The 25,864-nt window shown below is 29.4% G+C and overlaps 2 protein-coding genes and 1 long non-coding RNA gene across 3 annotated transcripts; 1 reads left to right on the plus strand and 2 right to left on the minus strand.

The window, feature by feature from the left end:
- Positions 1–2,297: 2,297 nt before the first annotated feature.
- On the minus strand, positions 2,298–8,512 carry LOC103840358 (zinc finger MYM-type protein 1). The gene has a single exon (XM_033280646.1). It carries the CDS (start codon positions 6,575–6,577, stop codon positions 4,244–4,246), a length of 2,334 nt encoding a protein of 777 aa, XP_033136537.1. The 5' UTR covers positions 6,578–8,512; the 3' UTR covers positions 2,298–4,243.
- Positions 8,513–8,847: 335 nt separating this feature from the next.
- Positions 8,848–14,053, plus strand: LOC103840284. Its single transcript, XM_009116781.3, has 5 exons — positions 8,848–12,198; positions 12,312–12,430; positions 12,537–13,088; positions 13,176–13,482; positions 13,561–14,053. The coding sequence occupies exons 1-5, from the start codon at positions 11,374–11,376 to the stop codon at positions 13,873–13,875; spliced, it is 2,118 nt and encodes a 705-aa protein (XP_009115029.1). The 5' UTR covers positions 8,848–11,373; the 3' UTR covers positions 13,876–14,053.
- A 1,223-nt stretch (positions 14,054–15,276) lies between these two features.
- LOC117128202 lies at positions 15,277–23,837 on the minus strand. The gene is made up of 2 exons (XR_004451423.1): positions 18,314–23,837; positions 15,277–18,231 (listed from the first exon to the last, which is right to left on the minus strand). It is a non-coding gene; the product is annotated as an uncharacterized LOC117128202 (long non-coding RNA).
- Positions 23,838–25,864: the final 2,027 nt, after the last annotated feature.

Consider the following 25,864-nt stretch of genomic DNA (forward strand, 5'->3'; position numbering starts at 1 on the left):
TTTTAGAAGAAATAATATTTTTATTTCTAATATCAAGATTATATGTGTAAATTGTTTTTAATGAAATCATGTTATATAGAAATTTATAATTTTCATCTAAGAAAATATAGATATAAAGAAAGTATTTTATTAGTTCAAAATAAAATTTTATGTTATTTAAAAATATTTTTTAAATGTAATATTACTATTTTGTGAACTTTCCTTTTTTATGAATTCATATTATATATACATATATTTTCGTTTTTCAATTCTTCTTTTTTTTTTAACTTTATAAAAAAAATTATTTTTATTATATGTGTATATTTTTAGAATTTTTTTAAAAAAGACACTAAATAAAATAATAAATAATAGTATTTTAAATGTAAGTTAATTCATTAAGGGTATTAGTGTAATCAACCGTCGTGAGAGTTAACGTGAGAGCGACACATAGGAAACTGACTTCTCAAATAATATTTTTATGTTATTTAAAAATATTTTTTAATGTAATATTACTATTTTGTGAACTTTCTTTTTTTATGAAATCATATTATATATACATATATTTTCGTTTTTAAATTCTTCTTTTTTTTTTAACTTTATAAAAAAAAAGTTATTTTTTATTATATGTGTATATTTTTAGAAATTTTTTAAAAAGGGAACTAAATAAAATAATAAATAATAGTATTTTAAATGTAAGTTAATTCATTAAGGGTATTAGTGTAATCAACCATCGTGAGAGTTAACGTGAGAGCGACACATAGGAAACTGACTTCTCAAATAATATTATAGAGATGGTCATGTTTGGCCGATTTTGTGTATTCGCCTAGAAACACTGAAATTTTGAAGTTAATATAGACTTTCTAGATTGTTAAAAAATAAAATTTTATTAAAACTATTAATAAATTGTTTTCTTTTAACGCTGGGTAATTATGTTATTACAACTATGATAAATATTACAGACGATTCTACGACCGACAATTCTACATGTCGTATAAGGATTCACGCCTGACTGCATCACCTGAGCCGCCTTATGGGATCCATGCTTGACGATACTCCTTGTGACATGCTGCAGATCTCTTGTAAACTCTTTCTCTTTTAATTCGCATAATTCCGCCTTAATAAATTGTTTGTAAATTATAAAATTTTAGAACCGATTATGTTATGACGATATCAGTTTGTAGATAAAATAAAACGTGAATATTTTGAAAGAACAAGGTCTGTAAGTCACATATCGCCTAGATATAAACCCGTTATGATACAGTAGCGGTATCTTATTGAATAATCTGGCGAAGCAAAAGGTGAAATCGCAAAATTACTAATTTCATTTTACAACCATGCATGAGTTTTCCTCATTTACGTGGACCAATTTAGTAAGAGGCTTACTAAAGGGTCACATCTATGCATCCATACCGAAACTATATTAGTAAACCACAACCAATATCATGATAACATCTAAAGTTAATATCAGTTTTCTCCATTAATTCCATCTAGGCATGAGTATTTGAATATCCAATCGGGTTCAGATCAAAGATTTTAGATTCGTAGGTATTTCTGTATAGGGAGCTAGTATCTATTCAAATAATTTTGGATACCAGATCGGATTCTAATATTTTGAATTTGAGTTCCGTTATTACTGATATAACAAAAATCACCGAAAATATTTTGTCAACCGAGGAATCAGAATTAGGCTTTGATCATTTTCATTTTGATCATTTTCATCTTCACAATGATAATTAACTATCACTGATCAATTATTTCAAAGACAAATCTCATCAGAGATTTCTTACCACTAGTATAATCCATATTTAATCCACTTTTTCACATTTAGAGCTTTTATTTTCATCATCATCATCACATTGCAATCTTATCTCCTTCGGCTCAAACCTTGAAACGACCTCACCTTAATCTTAATTCCAGACCTATCAAATAACGTCGCAAGGTCAATCATCTCTTTTATCCTATACCTTTACATATCTCGCCTCAAATCAACTTCCAAATCATTGTATGCTTTCCTCTCTTTCAAAACACTAATTTCACTCCACCATAACAACGATAACCATTGGTTAACACATTTCCTATGCATCCTCTCTTGAAATCCTTCGATTATTTTTATGTTTCTCTTTGTCCCTTTACGCTTTCATGAAGATTGTTTAGTATTCAAAGGTAGGAAGATCCTAAGGATATAATGAATCGATAATGACGAAGGAGATTTAAGCATTAGGCAAATATATGATCATGTAACTTCAGGTATATATACGGGTACGGTTCAGGTATCTAATTTTTTTTAAACTCAATTTTGATTGAATATTTTTTATTTCAATTCAATTTTGCTTTTTTTTTTAATAGAGTAGGTTCGGATTTTGGATCCAGTAAAATGTCCGTGCTAAAAATTTATTTACGGATATAAATTTGTTAGGTTTCAGCCCTTCCCCTAAAAATAATAAAAATAGGTATAGTTTAGAAAATATGAATATAATAAAATTTAGTGATTAATATATAAATTAAAAAAAAAAATTAAAGCATGAATTGATTTATGTTTTTACGAATAACTATAGTACTCTAACTACATCCTCAAAATGATGTGTTGAAATGTATACAAGGATGTCTACACAACTATTTATTGTACATATAGTTGGTTTAAGTTTCCATTATTAAAACAAAAATATTTGTTTGGACCTAAATTTGAAATTTGATTTTAAATACAAAATTGTACCCTATTATACTACTATCTGTGTTTCCTAACAACATAATAATTAATATTGTATCCAAAAATCATTTATTATAAATTAATTATGCAAACAATATCACACTACTATCTATTTCCTGAAAACATAATAATTAATCTTGTATCCAAACAATATTTATTATAAATTAATTATGCAAATAATATCATACTACTATATATCTATGTTTCCTAACAAAATAATAATTAATCTTGTATCCAAACAATATAAAAATATTAAGTATCATTTTTTCAATAACCTTTTATCTATTTCCTTTCAAATTATTTGATAATTTCTGATAAACCAAGATAATTATAACATATCTTTGTAGGTTTGCATACTACAAGATAAAATTTAATTTCAAATCAATTAAATTAAAACTTATTTTATTTATTTTTCTTTAAATTACAGTTATTTAAGTTTAAATATATTTTCTTATTAAATTAAATAATGTATATAAATAAAATGCAATAAATCGACATCAAATAAATTTTATGGTAAACATTTATCAAAATATTTTATTCAGGTAATCAAATAAATTAAATATATTTTAATTAAAATTAATAACGAAAAGAGTTGAAATAACTAAAAAAAAAATTAAAAAACATCCTATAAAATTTCATACTTAACAAAATAGTATAATTTTTTATATAAATATTCAAATACACTAAAATATAAATTAAAAAAAAATTATTTTGTAAATTGTATTTTGTTAAAAGATATTCTCGGGTTTTAAAAGTCAATTAATTTTTTTTATATGATTAGAAAAAATATATAATTTGTGTATGCGGATCCGACAAAACCGAAACAAAAACTCAAAAAGGATTATACAAACATTTATTTTTTGTTCCCGTTGAAAAAAAAACTGTTTGATGATGAGCTTCAATACAGAAGTGGATGATTAGCAAAATCCGTTGGACTAAATCTTTACTTATAATCATATATATTTTTGGGGAGAATTTCATGTTTACCATTTTCATGGTATTGTTATTCACTTTTACCACCACTAAAATGACATTTTCAAAAATACATTCTTCATTAAGTGGCAAAATGCTCTTATACACTTGTGCTCTATATATAATAAATAAAAAATAATAATAATAATTTTTTTATATTTTTGAATGATACTTTTTCAAATTCAAATTTTTTATAATTTTCTTTTTTTTTCTTTTTCTTTCAAAATATATGATTTTCAAAATTTATTTTTTAAAATAAAAAATAATGTTTGAAACTATTTTTAAATTATTTTTTATATTTGTTTCAGTATTTATTTATATATTTATTAGAATCTTAAATTTCACATTCCAAGAATTTTACCTCATCCTTCAACTCTAAACCCTAAGTCTATATTAGTTAACCCTAGAGATATAACTGTTTTTTACCTTTCATAAAAAGAGAGGGTAAAAATGATTAGGGTAAACATGAAAAGTGGTACTATGAACAGTGGCGGAGTCAGAGAAAATGTTGACGGGAGTCATGATATAACTTTGCTTAAAGTACATAAACTATTGAATAATAAAAATATCACTGTACATTGAATTTCAAAGATGTACTCTACGCTCACTCATATTTTGAAAGCTTTTTATGATTGTTTCGTTTGCCACTGTATCAAGAATATGCTTTTCAATGAAACAAACTAGACAATCACTTAAAAATTCATCACCAATACTGTTACGCGAAGCCGTCTTCACAATGTTCATAGCGGAGAAGCACCTTTCAACACTTGCAGTTGCAACAGGAAGAATCAAACATAGCTTCAAAAGACGATAAACCAAAGGATGAGAAAGATGTTTCCTTGTCTCCACCAATACACGAGCAAGATCACCAATACTCTCTAGATTAGAAAATCTTTCATCTTTTTTCACATTATCAAGGTAGATGTCAAACTGTTGCTCAAGAGATCTTCGCTCCACACAACTAAAATCATCTGGATAAAGCTCAGCTAGTCTCACCAACAGTGACTTGTCAAACTGAACAAAAGAATCTATCGGACTTAAGGATGCCATACAGATTAGTAGTTCAGAATTCACCTCATCAAATCGATCATTGAACTCTTGAAGCTGCAAATCTAGAACAGTGTAAAAACACTCCACCTTATAATGATGCAAGTTTGTGATGCCAGTTTTACTCCTTGGTTTTCTTGAGTCAACAAAGTTTTCCTCCATACTAGGCACTTCAATATTATTCTTCTCACTAAAAGAATAAACTTCAGCCACAAAATCATCCCATCCTTCATCTCTAAGCTTCTGTAATTGTCGCTTAGTAGATTCAACCAATGAAACTGCATTCAAGATCTCTTGATCTCTTTTCTGTAGAGCCTTTGACAAATTATTAGTGAGTCCCAAAACAACAAGCATCAAGTGTAGATGAAAGACAAAACCAAATGTCTGAAAATATTTGAGGAGACCATATGCTTGTTGTCTTTTGGTGCCATCTGCGCCTTCTATCTGAATATGTTCAAGAACTTCAATAATACATGGAAACATCACAACAAGCCGTAATAAAGTCTTGTAATGTGAACCCCAACGAGTATATCCAGGTCTTTTAAGAGAAAGGTCTTGATTCAGCCCAGTTCCAGTCTTCATTTTACCCTTACTAATCTCTTCTTCCATTCTCTTGCGATTACTTTCAGTGAGCATAACTTTTCTTTTACAAGAAGCCCCAACCACATTCAACAGAACATGAACCATATCGAAAAATTCTCCAACTTCAAAATGCTTCTTTGCAACAGCCACAACAACCAGCTGAAGTTGATGAGCAAAACAGTGAACATAATATGCAGATCCACTTTCTCTCAAAATCAAAGATCTTAAACCATTGAATTCTCCTTTCATATTGCTGGCCCCATCATAACCTTGTCCTCTCACCTTTTTCAAACTCAATCCATGTTTCGAAAACAAATCATCAATAGCATCCTTCAGAGTTGAAGAAGATGTCTCTTTCACATGACTAAGACCAACAAATCTTTCTTTTACGAGCCCAAATTTATCAACGAAATGAAAAACCACAGCTATTTGCTCTTTATCTGAAATATCAGCCGATTCATCTACCAGCAAGCCAAATACATCATTGTTGATTTCTTGTATGACAGACTTAGTTACTTCTTCCGCAAAGCAATGAGCAATGTCTTTCTGGATAGGAGGAGAAGTCATCTGATTATTTTTAGGAGCATTGTTCATCACAACTTTTCTAACAGCCTCATTCTGACTAGCCGTATACTTCAGAAGCTCTAAGAAATTACCTTTGTTTGTTGACTCTTCTTTCTCATCATGACCAAGAAAAGACAGTCCTTGGTGTAACAAGTGTCTAGAAACATCAATTGAAGCACTCAAACGGATCCGATAATCATTCTTCACAACATTGGTTTGCTTATGTAAAGCATGCTTGATAGACTGACCTTGTCTCATCAAGTCTTCACATTTATTTCTAGCATCGTTGTGAAAACTAGTATGATCTCCCACATACTTACTGAAACTATCAGCCTTATTCCAACTAGAAAACCCCGTTGATACAAAAGTATCACTTCCGCCTTGTTTTCCAGCTTGAACTCTGAACAAGTAACAAAACAAACAAAAAGCCTTCTCTTGATCCAGACTATACTCTAACCAATCAGGGTACTGCTCAAACCAACGTGGATTAAAGCGTCGTAATACACCTCCTATTGATTTTTGTTGAAAAGTATGACCAATAGGTTGACAAGGTCCTCTAGTCAAATACTTGCGCCTTACTTCATCTCTTTGATTATAAGGATAGTCTAGAATGTTTTTCCGCTTAGCTGGATCCCACGGCAAATCATCCAAGTTGATATCAGATGGTGGAGCTTTTCTTTTGTTCAAATTCAAATATCGTTCCATTTTGTCTGATGGTACCTGCATAAATAAAAACAAAATATAATATCAAACCAAGTATATAATATAACAGACAATGTTCAATTCTCTATGTCTAATAGTTACGAAATTTGTATGTTGAGCAATCCTTCTGTTTTTTTGTGCAAATGGTATCCTTTATGTAGACATTTGGTATTTTATCATTTGAGACTATGAAACATAACAATTATAGGGTAAAATAATCTAAAAATCAAAGGAACAAGCCATAAATAAAAACTAGTTTTAAGATCTTTTGATTTTTATAAAAATATAATACAATATTCATACTTGGTAGAAGAAGAAAGCTTAAATAAATTATTTAACAAAATACAATACTATTTATTACCTTCGCTACTGGCTACTGCTGTTGTAATGGACGAGTTTCAGAAAGACCAGAAAGGAGAAGAAGAAAACAAAACGTCCAAATGACTAAATTAATATAATAATTAGGCTTAAGCCATTGAAATAATATTAATGGTTGGGTTTATTTTATCTGGTGGGCTTATTTTGTTGTAATTCTTTATCTAAAATATAATGGGCTGCAAATTAATTAACGTAGTTATTAGATTATGGTCCATACAAAATTTGGACTAGGGTCAAAGTAATTTGGACAAGGGTCAGAAAAATGTTAACGGGGTCAATAAATATTTTGGACCAGGGTCATTTTAAAATTTTTAATAAAAGCCATAATGTTTTCATAATTTCACGTGGGTCATTTGACCACCGTGACAATGAATTGCCTCCGCCACTGACTATGAATGTGGTATTTGTGGCAATTTCCCCTATTTTTGTTGGGTAAAATTTTCTAAACAAATCCAAATTATTTCATCAAAATGTATAAAAAAAGCTATAGAATATTATATAGATAATTGAATAAAATTTGCATATATTTTCATCAATTAAAATCTTAATTTTTTAGGCTATAATTAAAATAATAGAGTATAAAAATATTTACATGAAGAATAATTAATATGATATATATAAATACAAAATATATTCATAATTTTATATGTTAGCAACATCAATTATTTTTATATTCACTAATCTATATAATCTAATAAAACATTATTTAATTTATTTAAGTAACATAATAATTCAATAAGAACCATTAGATACAATCATTAGACATTGAAAATAACCATATTTTACAATAAATATAATAAAAACATAATTATGAAAATGTTCAAAATATATATCATGTGAAGATAAATGCTTAACACTAATTATTAGGGGTGAACACACACTAATTATTAGGGGTGAACACATTGGTTATTTTATATGTTCAGTTTGGTTGATTCAGCTTGTGTTTTGTTTTGGTTTAATTAATTGAGCTAGTGTTAGTTTAATTCTTTCATGTCTTAAAACATTAACATAAGGCTATTAAGTCATCATGTTGGTCAAAGAAAGGAAATTGCCATAAATACCACATCCATAGTATTATTTTTCATATTTGCACTAACTATTTTTACTTTCACTTTTAATAAAAGGTAAAAGACATTTATACTACTAGGGTTAACTAATCTAGACTTATAATTTATAGTTGAGAGGTGGAGTAGGGTTTTCAGAATATGAAATTTATGATTCTAATAAATATATAAATAAATACTTAAAAAAGTAGTTTCAAACATATTTTTGATTTTCGAAACGAAATTTTAGAAAAACAAATTCGAATAAAAAATCAATTTTTTTTTAAAAAGTTTGAATTTGAAAAAGTTTACTCCAAAAACATAAGAACTTTATTTGTTACATATATATAGAAAACAAGTGTATAAGAGTCTTTTGTTAGTTAATAAAGAAAATATTTTTGAAAATGTCCCTTTAGTGGTGGTAAAGATGAATAATGGTACCATGAAAGTGGTAAACATGAAATTCTCAAAAAAATTATGTATACTAAATTCAAGGGAAATTACCACAAATATCACCTTCATAGTACCATTTTTCATGTTTATATTAACATCTTTTACCCTCACTTTTAATTAAGGGTAAAAAATATTTATAGTCCTAAGGTTAACTAATATAGACTTAGGGTTTAGAGTTGATGGGTGGGGTAGGGTCTTTGAAATGTGAAATTTAGGATTCTAATAAATAAATAAAAATATATATATATCTATATAAATACTTAAAAATATAACTTTTAAAAAATAGTTTCAAACATAATTTTTGATTTTTAAAAAGAAATTTTGGAAAAAAAAAGAAAATTTTGAAGAAAAAAAATCAATTTTTTTTATTATAAAAAGTTCAAATTTGAACAAAGATATATAGAGAACAAAGATATTCGAATCAAAATTTATTTTATTTATTTAATTAATAATTTGTTATATATATATAGAACAAAGACATAATGGTCTTTTGCCACTTAGTGAAGAAGATATATTTCATAATGGTACCATGAAAATGATAATGAAATTTCTCATAAATTCAATACGTAATTGAAACAAAAACTTTTAAAAGTGGTAGTGAGAACTTTTGTTTTTAATGAAATTTAGTTTAGGTTTTAGGCATTCACCGTTTCAATATAAGAGTTCTGGCTTTTCCTTTTTTACTCATTATTTTGATTTGGTTAGAAAAAAATCTGATATTGAATAAAAATGGAAATATCTGGGTGTCTCAGGATTATAGTATTTTGATATTAGTTGTATGTTTAATTAAGATAATTACATAAACTATTTGTTTTTCGGTTTAGATTGAAACCGAATTGAATCGAACTGTTCTTTTTTTTTTTCTCATTTCATTTCATGAGAGCCCAATGGGCAATACAGATAGATCAGTACAAAGCCCAACTAGAGAATTTTAATAAAATACAGTCCATATAGAAAAGCGATTTGTGATGCATGTCCATCCATGTGTAGCCTTCACCAGCTCTCTGAAACATGCGTTCTTCAGTCATGAAGCAGCAATCTTGGCTGTCTCAAACTTCGTCGGCAGGCACTGCCGGGATGACTCTGAAGTCGTCTCTCCATCTTTGTCTTCTCAGCTTAGAGGATTTGTACCAATCGATGCTCTTTCCACAAAGGATCGAACTAACTAGTTGAACTCATCAAACCACCGGAAACAATCTGATTCTGAAAAAGTTCTTGTTCAACTGGAAAATGATTTTTGTCGGACCGCCATGAACGCCGACTCTACTAATCATACCCCAAACTGACAGATACTTTCAATCCTCCATACCTCTTCCAATCAGAGAAATTTTACTTCAATTTAGTATATATTAGAAGTAAAGATTGATGCTCCTAGGAAGGTCTCTGGACAAACCAATGACCTGAGAGTTCGAACACCAGTAAGCCGTAATTGAGCACATGTGGAAGAGCTTGATACAGCTTCGATTTCAAATCGAAAACTTTATTGTTCATAACAAACCTGAGTAAAAAATATAAAAACTTTAATATTTGCCCAGATTTGAATGAGAAAGCACAACAAAACTCGCCAACGTAAAGAAGAGATCGCCAAGTAAAGAAGAAATCCTACAGGCAGAAACGAACTCGTATTTACAAGACAAAACAGAATCGAACCCTCCCTTGTGAAAGATATGGGTTTGGTAACAAGGAAGGTTCGAGAGAAAAATTCTTTCTCGAATCGAACTGTTCAGATTGGATAAATCTTTAACCGAATGATTTGATAATAGACTTAGGTTTTATTTGGGTTGGTTTGAACTTGATTGGTTCAATTTGACTCGGTTCAATTCAGTTGTTTTTCCTACTAATTATAAACAACAAATTTAAACTGACTATAATATAAATTAATTTATTAGCAAAAAAAATTACACCGAATAATTATAATAATTTTAAATAAGCTATATAAAATAATATACAATTAAAATAATTTTAACCCTAAACAATATATAATTAATTTATAAAAAAAATTTGATCAATTTAAAATAAAATCTGCGCTGTCATGTAGTCATCTAGTTTGGATTAAAACACGTACTCGTAACATAAAACATTCATGTCCAACTCCGGTGGTAATTCTAGTAGTATTATTTTTGAATTGTTTTTATTTACATTCATTTTCCTCATTTTCTCCTTTTTGAAGTAGTATAACATTTTGTATTTGTTGACGAAAAAAATAATATTTTGTATTTAATTTTTATTCCTTCTAAGTTCTTTTTTTAAACAGTTCGAATAATGGCGTGGAAGAAATCAAGAAAGTGCATGGTTCCCACTCGCCAACGGCTAAATCCCCAAACGGCTCATTTTGACTATCGCATTTAGGAGCCTTCTTCAACTAATAATTTTTAATTACTACTATTAATTAAATGCGTTTACCCAGAAAAGCGATATCTGTGCACAATTACCATTTAATTTAATATCCGAAACTACAGCTTTTTATAACTAGTATATAACCAATTTGACGCTTAGCCACGAAAGCTTTTCTTTCTCGAGAACCTCAAACATCTCTCATCTTCTGTTATTACACCTCATTTCGTTATTTCCTTTATTTTACAGACACGTTCCAACGTTCAAGGGACAAAACAGAGCGATTTTAGGACACATTTTATTTTAGCGGTGGAGGGAAAAAAAAAAGAAAAAGAAGAAAAGTCTCTTACTACTAAAACAGATAAGCACATTACTGTTTAATTGGTTTTGTTTTCTTCTTCATCGTTCTGTTCCTCGTATCTTCTCCACCGCTTGTTTTGTTCTGTTTTTATTTTCTCTTGTGCGAGAAAATTCAGTGTCTTCACTAACCCAAAACGATCTTCTCCTCCTTTTTTTACTTCCTCTTGTAGAGACACACAGAAACAGAGAGCTGTTCTTTAAAACCTTCGATCGGTTGATAAAACTCGAATGAGTGTTTGATTCGTAAAACATATGGAGATATCGTCTTCGTCCCAACGGTTCGGTTGTATCCTTAGAGATCGTAATCAAAACGCTTTCGTTTGCAAGAAGAATCTAAAAGCTCCGGTGAAAGACCGCCATCATCATCGTCATCATCACGAGCTCTTTAAATCTCACGTCTCCGACGAGAATTCTGAGAACTTGGTCGATTCTTGGATCGAGGCTCTTAATAAAAAAAACGATAGCAACAATGGTATTGTTCGGTTAACGGGTAAACCAACCGTTAGAAAATCGCGTGTTAGTGCATCTCTTCCTATAGAAGAATCTGTTTCGAGGAAGGAGAAATGTGATGAATCGAAGAGAAACAACGGAGCTTCTTCGCTGGTACAGATATGGGAGGCGAGGCTAAACCCATCCAGCGGCGGAAACTCGCCGAGCCATAACCAATCCACGGTGGCTAGTAGTATCCGGGGAGATTCAGGAGACAGCGTTCAAGATTCGTGTTTCTCAGAATCTCCGTCTGATGAATCGGAAGCTGAGAATGGTCATGTGGAGATGGAATCTCGGTCACAGGGTTCAGTTTCTGATTCCGGTAGAGTCGCTGACTTAATTAGGAGGCTTAGCAATGAAAAGAAGCTAATCGCCCGCGGGGGTGGACTCTCGACTATCAAAACGCCGAGACCTTACATTTCGTCGGAGAAAAGCAGTTTTCCGATAATTGGTTGCTCCCCGAGACTCCGAGGACGGCAAGCGTTCACCGATCTGCTTATGCGAATGGAACGGGATCGCCACCGCGAATTGGATTCGCTTCATCAACGCAACGCAGTTTCTAAGTTTACTCAACGTGGCCGCCTCCAGGTAAAATATGTTTTCACTATTTAATTTAATAATCCCCCACCCCACCAATACTTTCTTTTGTTACACTGTCATCTCAAATCCTCCTTCTTTTGTTTTTCCTTTTCTTAATTCAGTCAATGCTAAGGCTGAGGAACCTCAAACGCTGTCTAGCAATTCATGATCAATACCGGTCTAACGAAAAAACGACTAGATTGAACCGGATCGAACCAGGCTCTGCTGTTCTACGTTTAAGGTTATTATTGAGAGTCTATGTTTCTGTTTTTTTTCTTTCAAGTTCTTGAGTTTAGTTCTCAGCGTTTACTTTTTTGTGATCCTTAACCTTTTGAATCGCAACGCAGGGAGAAATTTCGTGCTAACGCAGTCAACGCTGATACGAGTAAAGAGACAGAAGTAGCTACAGAGAGGACAGGGTTGAAGAAAGGCGGTATTAATCAAGAAGCTTCTTTCGCTACAGCAGGCACAACGTTATGTAAGGAAGAAGAAACTGTAAATGGAACAGTTGAAGCAGACGTGGATTGCCTTGAGCTGCAAGAAACAAGAGGTGCAAAGACTTGGAATGACAACAAGTTCGAAGATAAAGAGGAAATAACAAGTCAGATTGAGATAAAAATGGAAAATTGTGTGCAAGAAGCTCCAGAGACGCAAGGTGTGGGACATGAGAGTAACGAGATGGACCAGTGCCTTGAGAAACAAGAAACATCATACATGAATGGATGGGAAGATCAAGAAGAGTATGAAGAGGAGCAGTATTATTACAGAGAAGCGAACAATGACTGGCTCAGCGAAATATCACGGCCGAGAAGTTATTGGGAGGAACTGAGGAAGTCACGGTACCTGGAAGTAATGAACACTCGGTCTGAGAAAGAAGACATACGTAGACTTCTTGAGCGGTAATTAACATCATCAAATCAATCAATTCAACTTTGTTTATGTATATTAACTAGTCTTAGAGAATGTGTTTTCTTGGTATCTTACAGAAGAACGGTAACAGACTTTCTCGAGAGCGGGTTAAGAGAGGAGATCGATAGGCTCATGATGTCCCGTGTGCAGACACACTCGAATAAATCTTGTCAAAAATGGGAACAAGAGGAAGAACAGAACAATGAAGCTGACGAAAAAGAAGAGCCATTAACAGAAGGCGAAGAGCAAGACGATAGAGATGATGACTCTAGCCGAGCTTCTTCTCATATTTTTGCATCGTCTCCTGCCGGATCATGGAGTTCGCAAGACACTGAAGTAACGTCTTCCACTCCTGTCTTGTCTGTTCATAATTCTCCTTCACCCGTAAGTATTTTTGATTTCTCGTTGTTCGCAACCGCACTAGTAGTACAAACCTTTGAACCGCTTAAAAAACATTTTCAGGAAATGGAGCTTATAAGTGACATGAGAGCACAGATCCAACAGCTTCACCAAGAAATGTCGTTACTGCGAGACTCTGTCAAGACATGTTTGGATGCTAACGCGAGCTTGCAACAGTCATTCCACGGAGAAAACCCAATGAAACGCAAATGCTGCGTCTGCGACGAAACGCAGGTCGAAGCGGTTTTGTATATGTGCGGACATATGTGCACGTGCTTGAAATGTGCCAATGAACTACACTGGAGTGGAGGGAAATGCCCGATTTGTCGAGCTCAGATTATGGACGTTGTTCGTGTCTTTTTCGATACAAGAAACTGAAATAAAAAGGGTTCTTAAACGAGTCCACTAACCCTTTAGGCCCTCTGTTTTACTCATCGCGTTTATTTGGCGTTTTGGGTCTGAGTATCGTAATGTTCTCTTTAATATTAGGTTTTTTGTTACCAACATTATAACGAAAGGTTTTGTTTAGTTTTATAAAGTCAAGTTTTTGGTGTCCTAAGCCAAATATAATAATTAGCACAAATTAACCAAATAACTTTAAATAGAAACTGGATATAAAAGTTAAGAAACAACTAGGCGGACATTTCTGGTTTCGGGTAGTTCGGATAGGGGATAGAAGATCCATTTACTATTTGACATATTTTCGATTCGGTTTGGATAGTTTTGGATTCGGTTCGGTTCGGATAGTAAATGTAGGAACCGAAAAATACCAAAAAAAGTCGGTTCTCATTTGGATCCGGTTCGGATTCAGATAGTTCGGATAATTTGGATAAAATATCGGTTATTTAAGGTAAATATCAAATAATTAGGATGATTTAGATACATTTTTTGGATATTTCGGATGAAATTATCCAGATAGTTTCGGATACTTTCAGGTAATTCGGATACTTTATAATAATTTCATTATCTTCAACTATTTTCAGATACTTTTAATAGAATTTTAAATTAAAATATATATTTAGTTATGTTATATGTATATAGAATAGAGGGCGTACGTGGATTAGCTGTACGCTAGGCACCCATAGGAGCTGTGAGGTAGTATTCCATTGGGGCATCTACATGAATATGGAGTAGTGGTCTAGCGAGAGTTACCCATGGAGTATGAAAAGACGAGTCAACCGCGAGAGGCGGGATATAAAAATGTACATTGTAGGAGCCCTTAATTCATGGTCGGGTATCGGGGTGTTGAAATGGAGTCGGTTAAGTCTATGGTTTGAGGTGTGTGGCAATGAGTGAGATCATTGTATTGATTGATCGCTAGGTTGTTAGAAATGTATAAAATTGAGAATGTTTGGAAAAAAATGATGATGATTTGAAATGTTAAGATGCATTAACTGATTGTAGTGGCTAGTCAGCCCTAGTTCCCGCATAAAATAGTATAGAAGATCATGCGGGCAGACTGGTCTAGAATCACTTCACTGAGTAACTTGTTGCTCATCTCTCCCTTTCCATTTCTCTATGCGCAGTACTGTAAGTAGAATTATATGGATGTGGATGGGACGGTATTTCAAAGAAAGTTATGCGTCCGTTGATTCTTGGGACCAATAACAGAAAACGAAAGGCTGTCTAAATGAGTAGATACGTGTCCATAACGCCCTTTCGATAACCCCGGTCGAACATCGGAGGATCGGACCGTTACACATCGGTTAATCAAACGTTGTGTCTCTCAATTGGAGAGTGTTATTCTGCTGGTAACTAATTATCACCGGTTTCTGTTCAGTGGCGATGGTACTTATTTGTTTTTTTTTTTTCATACCGATGGTACTTATTTGTTATCTCACGGAAACATATTCAATTGTTGGTTAGAGACAAATAAAAATGATGTAGATACCTAGAGTTTTATATATGTTCAATTCTCAAAGAAACTAGATATTTTGTCCGCGCTACGCGCGGATTATGCAATATAAATGTATTCCCAATCCCTATTTTATTTGCATGTACTTTTAATAGCTTTTTATAATTTAGACCACAAACCAAATCACTTCTATAGTAATAAATTAGATGAAAATAAATTGATTTTTTATATTATTGTCATATCAGATAAGAGATAGAGAAATTCTATATGATGATTTTTTAAAGTTTTTTGTCATAAAAATAGACTTCAGTGAAGAAAATGACCATAATAAATTTTATTAAAGGTGCTAGAGTTAACTAATCTAGACTTAAGGTTCTCAATATAAATACTCTCATAACATGTATAGAATACTACTGAAGATGAAAATTCATTGGAAAAGAATATGTAGTCCATTAACTCTTATGAAAAATGTTTATAGAAGGAAAGACAAAAAATCACCAATAGATTTCTCTTTATCTGAACAAAAACTTGATTAATTGATATAAGTTAGCATGAACTCGTGCATTATATAACTGAACTCCAAGCTTAGTTTCGAAAGCAATAGCATGGAGTGGGTCTTCTTTTTGCTTTCTATCACTTGTATCTTTTATTTCTCCCACTAACCTGAACATGGGATATAACTGAGAGATTTACACATGCTAATTTTAACTGAACATGATAAAATAATTTTTGTGTGTGTTTATATTAAATTTACTTATATAATTTGCATAAGTACAACACATGTGTACTAATTTATTTTAATAATCTAACATGTGTTTGTTATATCACATCTAATTTGTGTGGGGGTAATTGTACTAATTTATTTTAATAACCTAACATGTATTTTTCTTAATGTTTTAATTGGTTTGTAATTAATTTACTTTTACTATAATTTATGTCATGTGGTTTTTAAATTTAAAATTTTGCTTAATAAGTTACATGTTTTTTTTTGTGTTTTTGGTCCATACATAGAGCATACCAAGCTCAGAAAGAGGACGTGTCTCAACTGAAATATAAGTAAGTATTTACCACAACTGAAATATCTAATTTTTTTAGGACGTTAAAATATTTTTTTCTTAATGCTTTTTTCACTATCGACCAAATTGTAGTAAAATAATTTGTTTTAATAATTTTATTTTTTAAACTATTATCCGTTTAGAAACTATAATATGAAACCATTGGTTCGACATCACAACTATCTAAGATTCATAACATTGAAAATAAACAAATAATAGTAACTTTTGATTATCACAGGAAAAAAAAAACCGCAAACATTTTAACTGAATAAATCAAATAAATATTGATTTAAAATGATAGTTATATTTTAGGAGATTAAAAAAAAAAAAAAACTAAAACCGAACCGATATCTAGATTAAACAAATTAATGTCTCCTTATTAAAAAAACGAAACTAATAATCATATTCCGCATAAGGCACGGGTTATTACCTAGTTGTATGATATACAACCTGCATTTATGTGTTATTCTTGCATTCAAATGTCCATGTAGTTCCCGACTATTACAAAAAAAAAATATGACAAAACTCAAAAAGAAAAAAAAAACTAACGAATTTGGTTCTTTTTTTCTTTGACAATAATTGATTGCCATAAGTGTGAAAACACATACATATATAGAGCCATAGAGGGGTCAAATTATTTAATTAAACTCTCGCGCAAAAATCCTCCCCTACACGTTGAATATGGCACTATGCAATCTAATGTGTAGTTACCTGTTTTTCCTGTTCTTTTTACATTTTTATAATACAACTGATGTATTCATATTTATAGTTTTTTTTTAGCTTTGTTCGTTTTTAGTTTAGTTTTGTTTTGTTGTTCAAGCCTAATAGTTATTCTTCTCCACTAAAATAATCTCGATGAGCAAGTTGATTTTCTTCAAGCATTGTAGAGTGCTTTTCTCTAGCCATCTTTGAAGAATTATTTATATTTTTCATCTAACTTAAAGTATCTTTATGCTCAGTATCCTTTTGTACATTTCTGTGCTTTTTTATTAATCTCGAGAATCTCTTTTCTCAAAATTAACCTTTTTGAAGGTTTTATTGGAACCATTTATGTTGGTGTTAAATAAGTTCAATCAGTTGCAAACCACACTCTAAAAAAATTGTAGAAATATCTTATGTATATTAGTGACATATTCTATTATATCATCCAGGTATGGAAATTGGAGAATGATCTTATCTTTGGTCTCTCTCTTGATGCTCTTTTTTCTTTCTACAACTCTCCTCATTTTCTCCGTCTTGGGAAGTGCAGATTTTTTTCTCTCATTTTGTTGTGTTCCTTTGTTCTTAGTTCTTACTTTTTCCTCAGCCAATTTAATCTTCAGCTCAGGTGAAATCTCTTATTTAGCTTTTTAAAAGTCCCAATCAAAATCTGATTCACAACTTCATTCTTCCATTGCAGCTTCAGCAATGTTTTTGACCAAAACGAAGTGAGGCTCTCCTTTAATCGCTTGGTTGTTGACCTTGCAGCCCAAAATTGCTTCATTGAAGCTCTTATCCTCTCCTTGGTTTCATCACGGCGAGAAACAAACTCAGCATTATTAATTGTGGTGTAACTACACTTAAATAGTTACATAATACATGTTGACAATGAGGAGAAAAAAATATTAGCAAACTCCTAAGAGGAGCAATTAAATACGTCTATGCACCAAAACTTGCAAGAACCCAAGAATTTCCTAGCAAATAAAAAGTATGATGTAAATTTTTAAGAAAAATAACATAAAATAAAAAATATGATGCTTAACAAAGATATAGGAACAAAGATGATACCTTGTTAAGACGTATAGGTTTTCCATTAAGCGTATTCACGTTAAGACTTTTAGTTGCCTACAGAAAAGACGTTACCATTCCATCCGAGCCAACAAAAAAATTCAAAACAATTTCATAAAAGGGAAGGACCAGGTCTTACATATTCAGCATCTTCCTCTTATGTAATTCAATGAATCAATATTCTTCGTGTACTGATGAGAATAACGCAAAGAGGCATGACTACTTATAGGAATGTGATTGTAAGTGAGTAGTGCAAGGTTGAGGTGTATTAAATACGGGTTAGTGGGATAAGTGGGATTAAGCTTTTAATAGGGACTTAAAAGAAGGTGTAAACTTTTATGGAGACGTTATGGCAGACCTTTCGTGGAAAGGAAAAATGGAAATGACGGCAAGAGAAGAAAGATGATGATTTGAGCGAACAGTTGATGTTGGGCTTCGGAATATTATTTTTGTAAACCTACACAGTCAAGATTCAAAGCCCACAAACTGTAAAATGACATGTCAAAAAGAAAATTTCTGATTGGTGGATTATTTTAATTGATGTGGCATGCTTCTCCTTGCACTATATTTGGCTTTTAGTATAGTATATATATATAGATATAGATATCTATGAAACAAAAGTCAAAAACACGTCTTACAATTTCATTTCTTTATTATAAGTTATTTTCATTTATATTTTCGTTAAGAACCAGTTTTATTTATCAAAAATATCATTTTTTTAACACTTGTGTATTTTCATATAGTATATAATAATAACAAATTAATTTTGAAACTTTTTTCCAATAAACTATCCGAACTTACTTTTATTTTACATATTGGACTGGTATTTATCTGTTTACACATTTGTACTAGAAATTTCAAGATAACAATTCATATATCTTATATATTAAAAGAGAAGTCACAACCTTGACTCATGTGCGATTTTTAAAAAAATGGACTTAATGGACCTATTACTAGAAAGTCATGTTACATTTAATTTCTAATCTTATCATTATTATAGATCTAAATAACTCACTTTCTAGATTATAAGAACTAAATAATATGTCTGTTACATTATAGGAACTAAATAATTATCAAAAAATTTCAAGCAAAAATACGTGATCTTGAAACAACCAATTCAATAAAAAAAATATACAATAAAATTATTATGTTTTAAAAAGTGATAGACACACCTTATAATATTATACTAATATACACCAATGTAGAATTAAAAACAAAATATTTATATAAAAATAAATAAAAATAAACACCCGCGCGGTAGCGCGGGTCGAGATCTAGTAATTTCTTAAAAGTGCAGTCAAATCATCATCGTTCTATGTATATTACTTTTCTTTAACTATATATATATATGCTATGGTCGGAATTTCAATTAATAAAAAGTAAACTAATAATATGAACTTCAATTAATATTAAAAGTTGTGTCTTTTCATTAAAAACTAAGATTAGTTTATTTTTCCAATATGCAACTATTGGAAAATGTGTAAGAAAAGTTAAGGTATGTATTTTTATCATAAAAATATATTTTTTACATCTAAGAATGTGTGTTTTCATTCTCTAAAATATATTAGTTTTAAAATTTGTATCTTTTCATTATAAAAATAAATTAATAAGATGAATCTTAATTAATGTTAATAGGTGTTTTTCATCCTTAAAAATTAATAAGTTTTAGAGTTTTTCAAATGTCTAAAGATATGTCTTATCATCTTATAAATTGTGTAATTTGTAAGAGTTATTTCTCGTGAAGTATGTGTTTGTTCATTATATAAAAAATTGTATTCAAGTGGTTGGCATGTGATAAATCATTGCAATTGTTGGTGATTATGATCTTTGGTGATAAATAATTTTCTTTTTTGGTGTTAAACGACCATTATTCCTCTATTTAATGAGTTGTATGTATTAACAAATTACAACAAAAAATGTCACAATAATCAAAATAAACTAAAAAGAAAAAAAAACACATAAAGATAAATGTTGTTTTTTTTTGTATTTTAGACTAAACTTGAATTTTTTTTTTTGAGAAGTCGATACCATTCCAAAATACCAAAACATGTTGAGAGTTCCAAATCAGCCAAAGAGGCACCAAAACATGTTAGAAACTAAAAATTATAATTGAAAACATATACTAAATTTTGAAAATATATAATATTATAAAATAATTAAATTACCCAACAAATCAAATTAAGCAAATATATAAAGACATCATTTTAAAAAAAAAATTAAAAAATATATAAATAGATATGAAAATAGAATTAAAAATCATTAAAACTTATGGGATTTTTGAATGAATATCAACATTTCAGACATTCTTATAACCTCTTAAATATCTATGTAATTTAAAAAAAAAAAACATCTTAAGATGAAAGATAACTCTTTAAAATTCTCAGCAATTTGTATGTTGAAAAGATACATCTTTATGAAAAGATGCATCTTTAGATATTTTTCTTTCAAAACTAATAAATTTTTAAGATGAAAAACACATCATTTAATATTTGTAACTTTTAAAACTTATGGGATTTTTGAATGAATATCAACATTTCAGACATTCTTATAACCTCTTAAATATCTATGTAATTTTTAAATAAAAAACACATCTTAAGATGAAAGATAACTCTTTAAAATTCTCAGCAATTTGTATGTTGAAAAGATACATCTTTAGATATTTTTCTTTCAAAACTAATAAATTCTTAAGATGAAAAACACATCATTTAATATTTGTGTGAAAAGACACATCAATTAATGTGATAATGAAAAACCATATCATTTTTAAGACACACCATTTAACATGAATATTTGTGTCTTTTCATTTTTACTAATCCCAATCAATAAGTAATTACTATTTAGTGAACACTCCAACTATCTGTAATAGTAGACTTTAGTGATGAACCATCATAACTTTAATGCTAATTCTTGTTTCTATTGGTGATGGTAGACTTTATAACTATTGGTTAACTATTTTAATGTTTGGTTGTTAATCATTGTAACCCTCAATTCTCTATATAGAAATTATAAGTATTGGCAAATAAAAATAGAAAACTAATAGTGAGAGAGAGAGAGAGAGAGAGAGAGAGAGAGAGAGAGAGAGAGAGAGAGAGAGAGAGAGAGAGAGAGAGAGAGAGAGAGAGATAGATAGATAGAGAGAGAGAGAGATATCCATTTTCGAAATGATCATCAAAGATCTTCTGTAACATATATAAACATGAGAAATATTATTTGTTATTTTTGTAACTTATCCTAAAACAAGAAAACTTTATTTATCAAATGCCTTTTCAAGAAAATAATTTCATGCGTAATTCAATTATTATCAACCCCAAAATAAATAATAGAATTATTAATAATACCAAATTATATATATATATATATATATATATAATTGTATCTTTTCATCTTTAAAATTAGGTTTTAACGGAAGTTAATTTTGTTAATTAGTTATTTATATTTATTTTACTTTTAAATAGTCCAAATAAATATTTAAAGATTTATCTTTTCATCTATTTATTTCATGAATCATCTATGAATGTGTCTTTTTTCTTAATTGTTCAATTTTTATACTATTCTTTTAAGAAATCTAAAAAATAGCATCTACTACTTAATGAACCAACTTTTACAAATTAATTTTAGTAAAAATATAATTTATACTACCGAACTAACACAACTTTACGTTTTGGAATATGACTTATCCTTTTTCATTTACAAATATTCATTCCTAACTATAACTATGTTTTTTCCTAATTCTAAGCATTCTAACTATACCATCTATCTATCTATCTATCTATCTATATTAATAAAGTTGGGTTATGCTCTCTCCTCATGCGTCCACGTCAGCAAGGACATATGGGCAAAACTAGACATGCTGCATACATCAAATAAAAAAAACAATTGTGAGGAACATAAGAAGTCAAAATCAGAAACATCCAATGAAACAATAAAATCTAAATGTTTAGTCTTTCCTATTTAATCAGAAACAACATAATCTGAAGCAAGGGAATCACCCTGAATAAACGTCTTTGTGAATCACATAGACATATGGGCAAAACAAGAGGTGCACACATAGACATATGGGCAAAACTGGACATGTGGCATCGTACAGCCTAGATATAAACCTAATTTACAATGTTGGCCATGAGGATAATGCAGAGGGTGTTGTAAGATAGCTTATTGCAAACAGTTGATCAACTACAAGAAAATTGTCATATTGCAATAATGATATTTTGTTGCATTATGCTAATATATTGTTGCAAATATAAAATTGCAATAAAAATGTGACAAATTTTAACTTCTTGCTGTTTGGATGTTGCAAATTCGTGTTTGTTGCATATACGCAGCAATATTAGCAACAAATTGAGTTGTTGCTATATATGTCATATTATTGCAACAATTGTTTTGTGACAGTTTTGTTGTACATTTACAATGTATTTGTGCAATGACATTAATAGTGGCAAATCATTGCTAAGGAAAATATATAGCAAACAACATAGCAAATTTGCAATAATTTCTATTTCAATTTTCATAATTTGCAATAATTTCTATTTCAATTTTCATAGTATTAATGCAACAAGACGTCTATAAAATATTTTGTAATAGTTATGACGTGTGGAAGCAATTTAAATAGTTACAAAAGTTGATATATAAAATACCTACTGAATGTTGTTGTGATTGTTTTGTTGCAATTTTTTGAACAATATTTTTGGTGAAAATATTTTGGAGCAGTATTTTGTTATAATAATATCAGATGCGTTATTTGTTTCAGTAAATATATTTTATAATAACATAAAAGCAAAATGACCAACGTTATTAAATCAACTAAAATGTTTAAAAGTTCAACAATGCATTATTCGAGAAACACCAATGATAATTTGAAAGCTATAAAAAACCTAATAAATTTTTTTAAAAAAATAAGCAGGCAACTGAGACTTAATTGCTGATCCTCGTGGATGGAATATCTGGAAAAAATGATCCATTCACTTTAGAAGGATCGAGAACACCTAAGACGTTCAATACTTGGGCTGCTCCTCGATTATGGGGACATTTGCTAAAACCAACCCAAATATTCAAGTCAAATGTAAAAATATACCCCACTTTCAGTCAAATGCAAAACCAACATAAAAGATTAGTGAAAGTACTATTTAACCCTTATGACCAAACAAAAAACAGAAATGTATTTTACGTTTCTATCCTTTGGAAGTCTACACGTAATAAAAGAAGTCTACATATATATAGACTTCCTACGAAGTCTACTTTATATACTTGTTTTGTAGTCTACACTCTAATTTGATCTAATAATTTAATTTTAAAAATGTATAAAAATAATTATTGTGATATTTTTAACTAATCATCAATATAATGGATAATATGAAGTAAATAAATTAAAATTTCATATAATCGAACAATTTTGAAGAATATATACTAATTTGGTTATCATGTGTTAAACTATATTCATAGTTTACAAACAAAAGGTTCTAACATGTTATGTCTTTTAGTAGTTGATTTCAAAGGATTAGATTTTAGATTTTGTTTTTTTTTTGTTTTATTAACTTAAATCTGCATATTAATGTTTAGTAGTTTATATTTTGTATAAATGAGACTTTTTGATTATCAAGCAAAACATTTAGGGTTTGAGATTTGTGGTTTAGGGTTTCGTAGACCTACAATAAAGTCTATTTATCTGAAGACGTCTTTTACAGTCTATATTTTTCAATTTGTTTTACAAAAAATCATTATATTTAAACTAAGTTAAGTTCCTTACGAATAAAAAAGTGAAATCATATACTATAACTATTAAAAAATAAAAAAATAAATTTAATAAATCATATATTAAAATTATTAAAATAATAAAGAATAAACAACAATAATTAAATTATTATAGTAGACTTCCAAAAAGGTCTACTATGTTAAGGTAAGATCTATTCCAAAATTTTAATTTTAGTAGACTTCAAACGAAGTCTACAGTATCGTAAATTTTAACCTAGTTACATTTTTGTCTCCCTATATAAACAAAATTTATACAATCTCTCTCTAAAGTGGCTGCACAAGTTTTTAAAACTCTCTCCCTTCTCTCTAAAACTTTCTCTTTTCTCTCTAAAATTCTCTCAATTGTTTCTAAATCTCTCTCATTATCTTCTTTCTCTCTAAAATTTTCTCAAGTCTTTCTCACAATATTATCTTGTCATTTTAGATATTATGATTCATGGTTTTCATCTTCTCCTTTTAAAAATGTAAGTTTTAAATAAACATAAATGTGTATTTTTATGTTTATTTCTCACAATATTATCTTTTTTTGGTAGGTATTATCACTCATGGATTTCATCATCTCCTCTAAAAATGTAAGTTTTAGATTAATAGATTTAAAATATGTATTTACATGTTTATATTCAAATAAATTTATAGATCAAGCTCTCTACATTAATTTGCTACTAGTTTACCTTATAAATTCTATTATGTAAAGTATTTTCAGATTTAAAATTATTTTCACATTTCAAAATATATAATTTTTTTCAGATCTGAAAATTATTAGACAGTGTAGACTTCTAAAGAAGTTTATTAAAGCTTGCAGACTTCATATGAAGTTTACTAAACCACAAAGTTTAAGCAGACTTCATTGGAAGTCTACAAAAATATGACTTTAATTTTTTTTCTATGTTTTTTTTAATAATTTTATCTTATTTTGCAGGTATTTTCTTCCATAGTTGTTTTCTTCTCCTCCTAGAAATGTAAGGTTTACATCTATAGATTTAAAATATGTGTTCTAGTATTTATATTCAAATAAAGTTACATATTAAAATTCATATTAATATGTCTTTAATTTATAACTATTTTGTTATTAAATCATATTTCTAAAAGTTTTTTAGATTTAAACTTATTTCATATGTTTAATGTATTTATTTTCCAGATCTATTTTTTTTTATAGAGTAGACTTCATTTGAAATCTACTTAAAACTTACGGCTGGTAGACTTCAAATGAAGTCTACTACCCTTGACTTTTAAGCATATTTCATTAGAAGTTTACTCAAATATGATTTTAGTTTTTATCTTATTTTTCATAATTTTATTTTATTTTGCATGTATTCTCTTCCAATGTTTTCAAATCATCTTTCCAAAAATGTAAGCTTTCCATATATTCATTATAAGATATTTTGTGTTAATAATGAACTAAATTTATAGATTCATACATTATCTTTTTGCTTTGTTACAAGGATGACAAAAAACCATTTTTGAAATATTTTTCAGAACAAAGTATTTTCAAATTTTCTAAATGCACACTTTTAGATATGAAAATTTTCCATTAGTGTAGACTTCAACTAAAGTCTACTAAACAATAACTTTACGTAGACTTAATAAAAAGTCTACTAAAATATGATTTTATTTTTTATCTTATGTTTTTCTCATAACTCTATCTTATTTTGCAGGTACTTTTTCCAAGACTTTATTTGAAGCATCAAGATTATGAAAAATCAAACATACTCAAGAATGCTTTTTAATATATTGCTCTGTAATAACTTTCATAATAAAATATTAATTTTTAAATAATTTTTTAATGCATAATCTATAAACATTGTATTCATTTTTAGTTGTTTTCACTTGTATGATATTATTAATTTTTTGTTAGATATCAATTTTTTCACAAGATCTAACCAACCAAACAAGTAAAACCACCATAAGCTAAAATAATAACTAACACACATGTGAGAAGAAG

This window comes from Brassica rapa, chromosome A09, assembly GCF_000309985.2.
Source record: "Brassica rapa cultivar Chiifu-401-42 chromosome A09, CAAS_Brap_v3.01, whole genome shotgun sequence".
In the NCBI taxonomy this organism is placed as follows: Eukaryota; Viridiplantae; Streptophyta; class Magnoliopsida; order Brassicales; family Brassicaceae; genus Brassica; species Brassica rapa.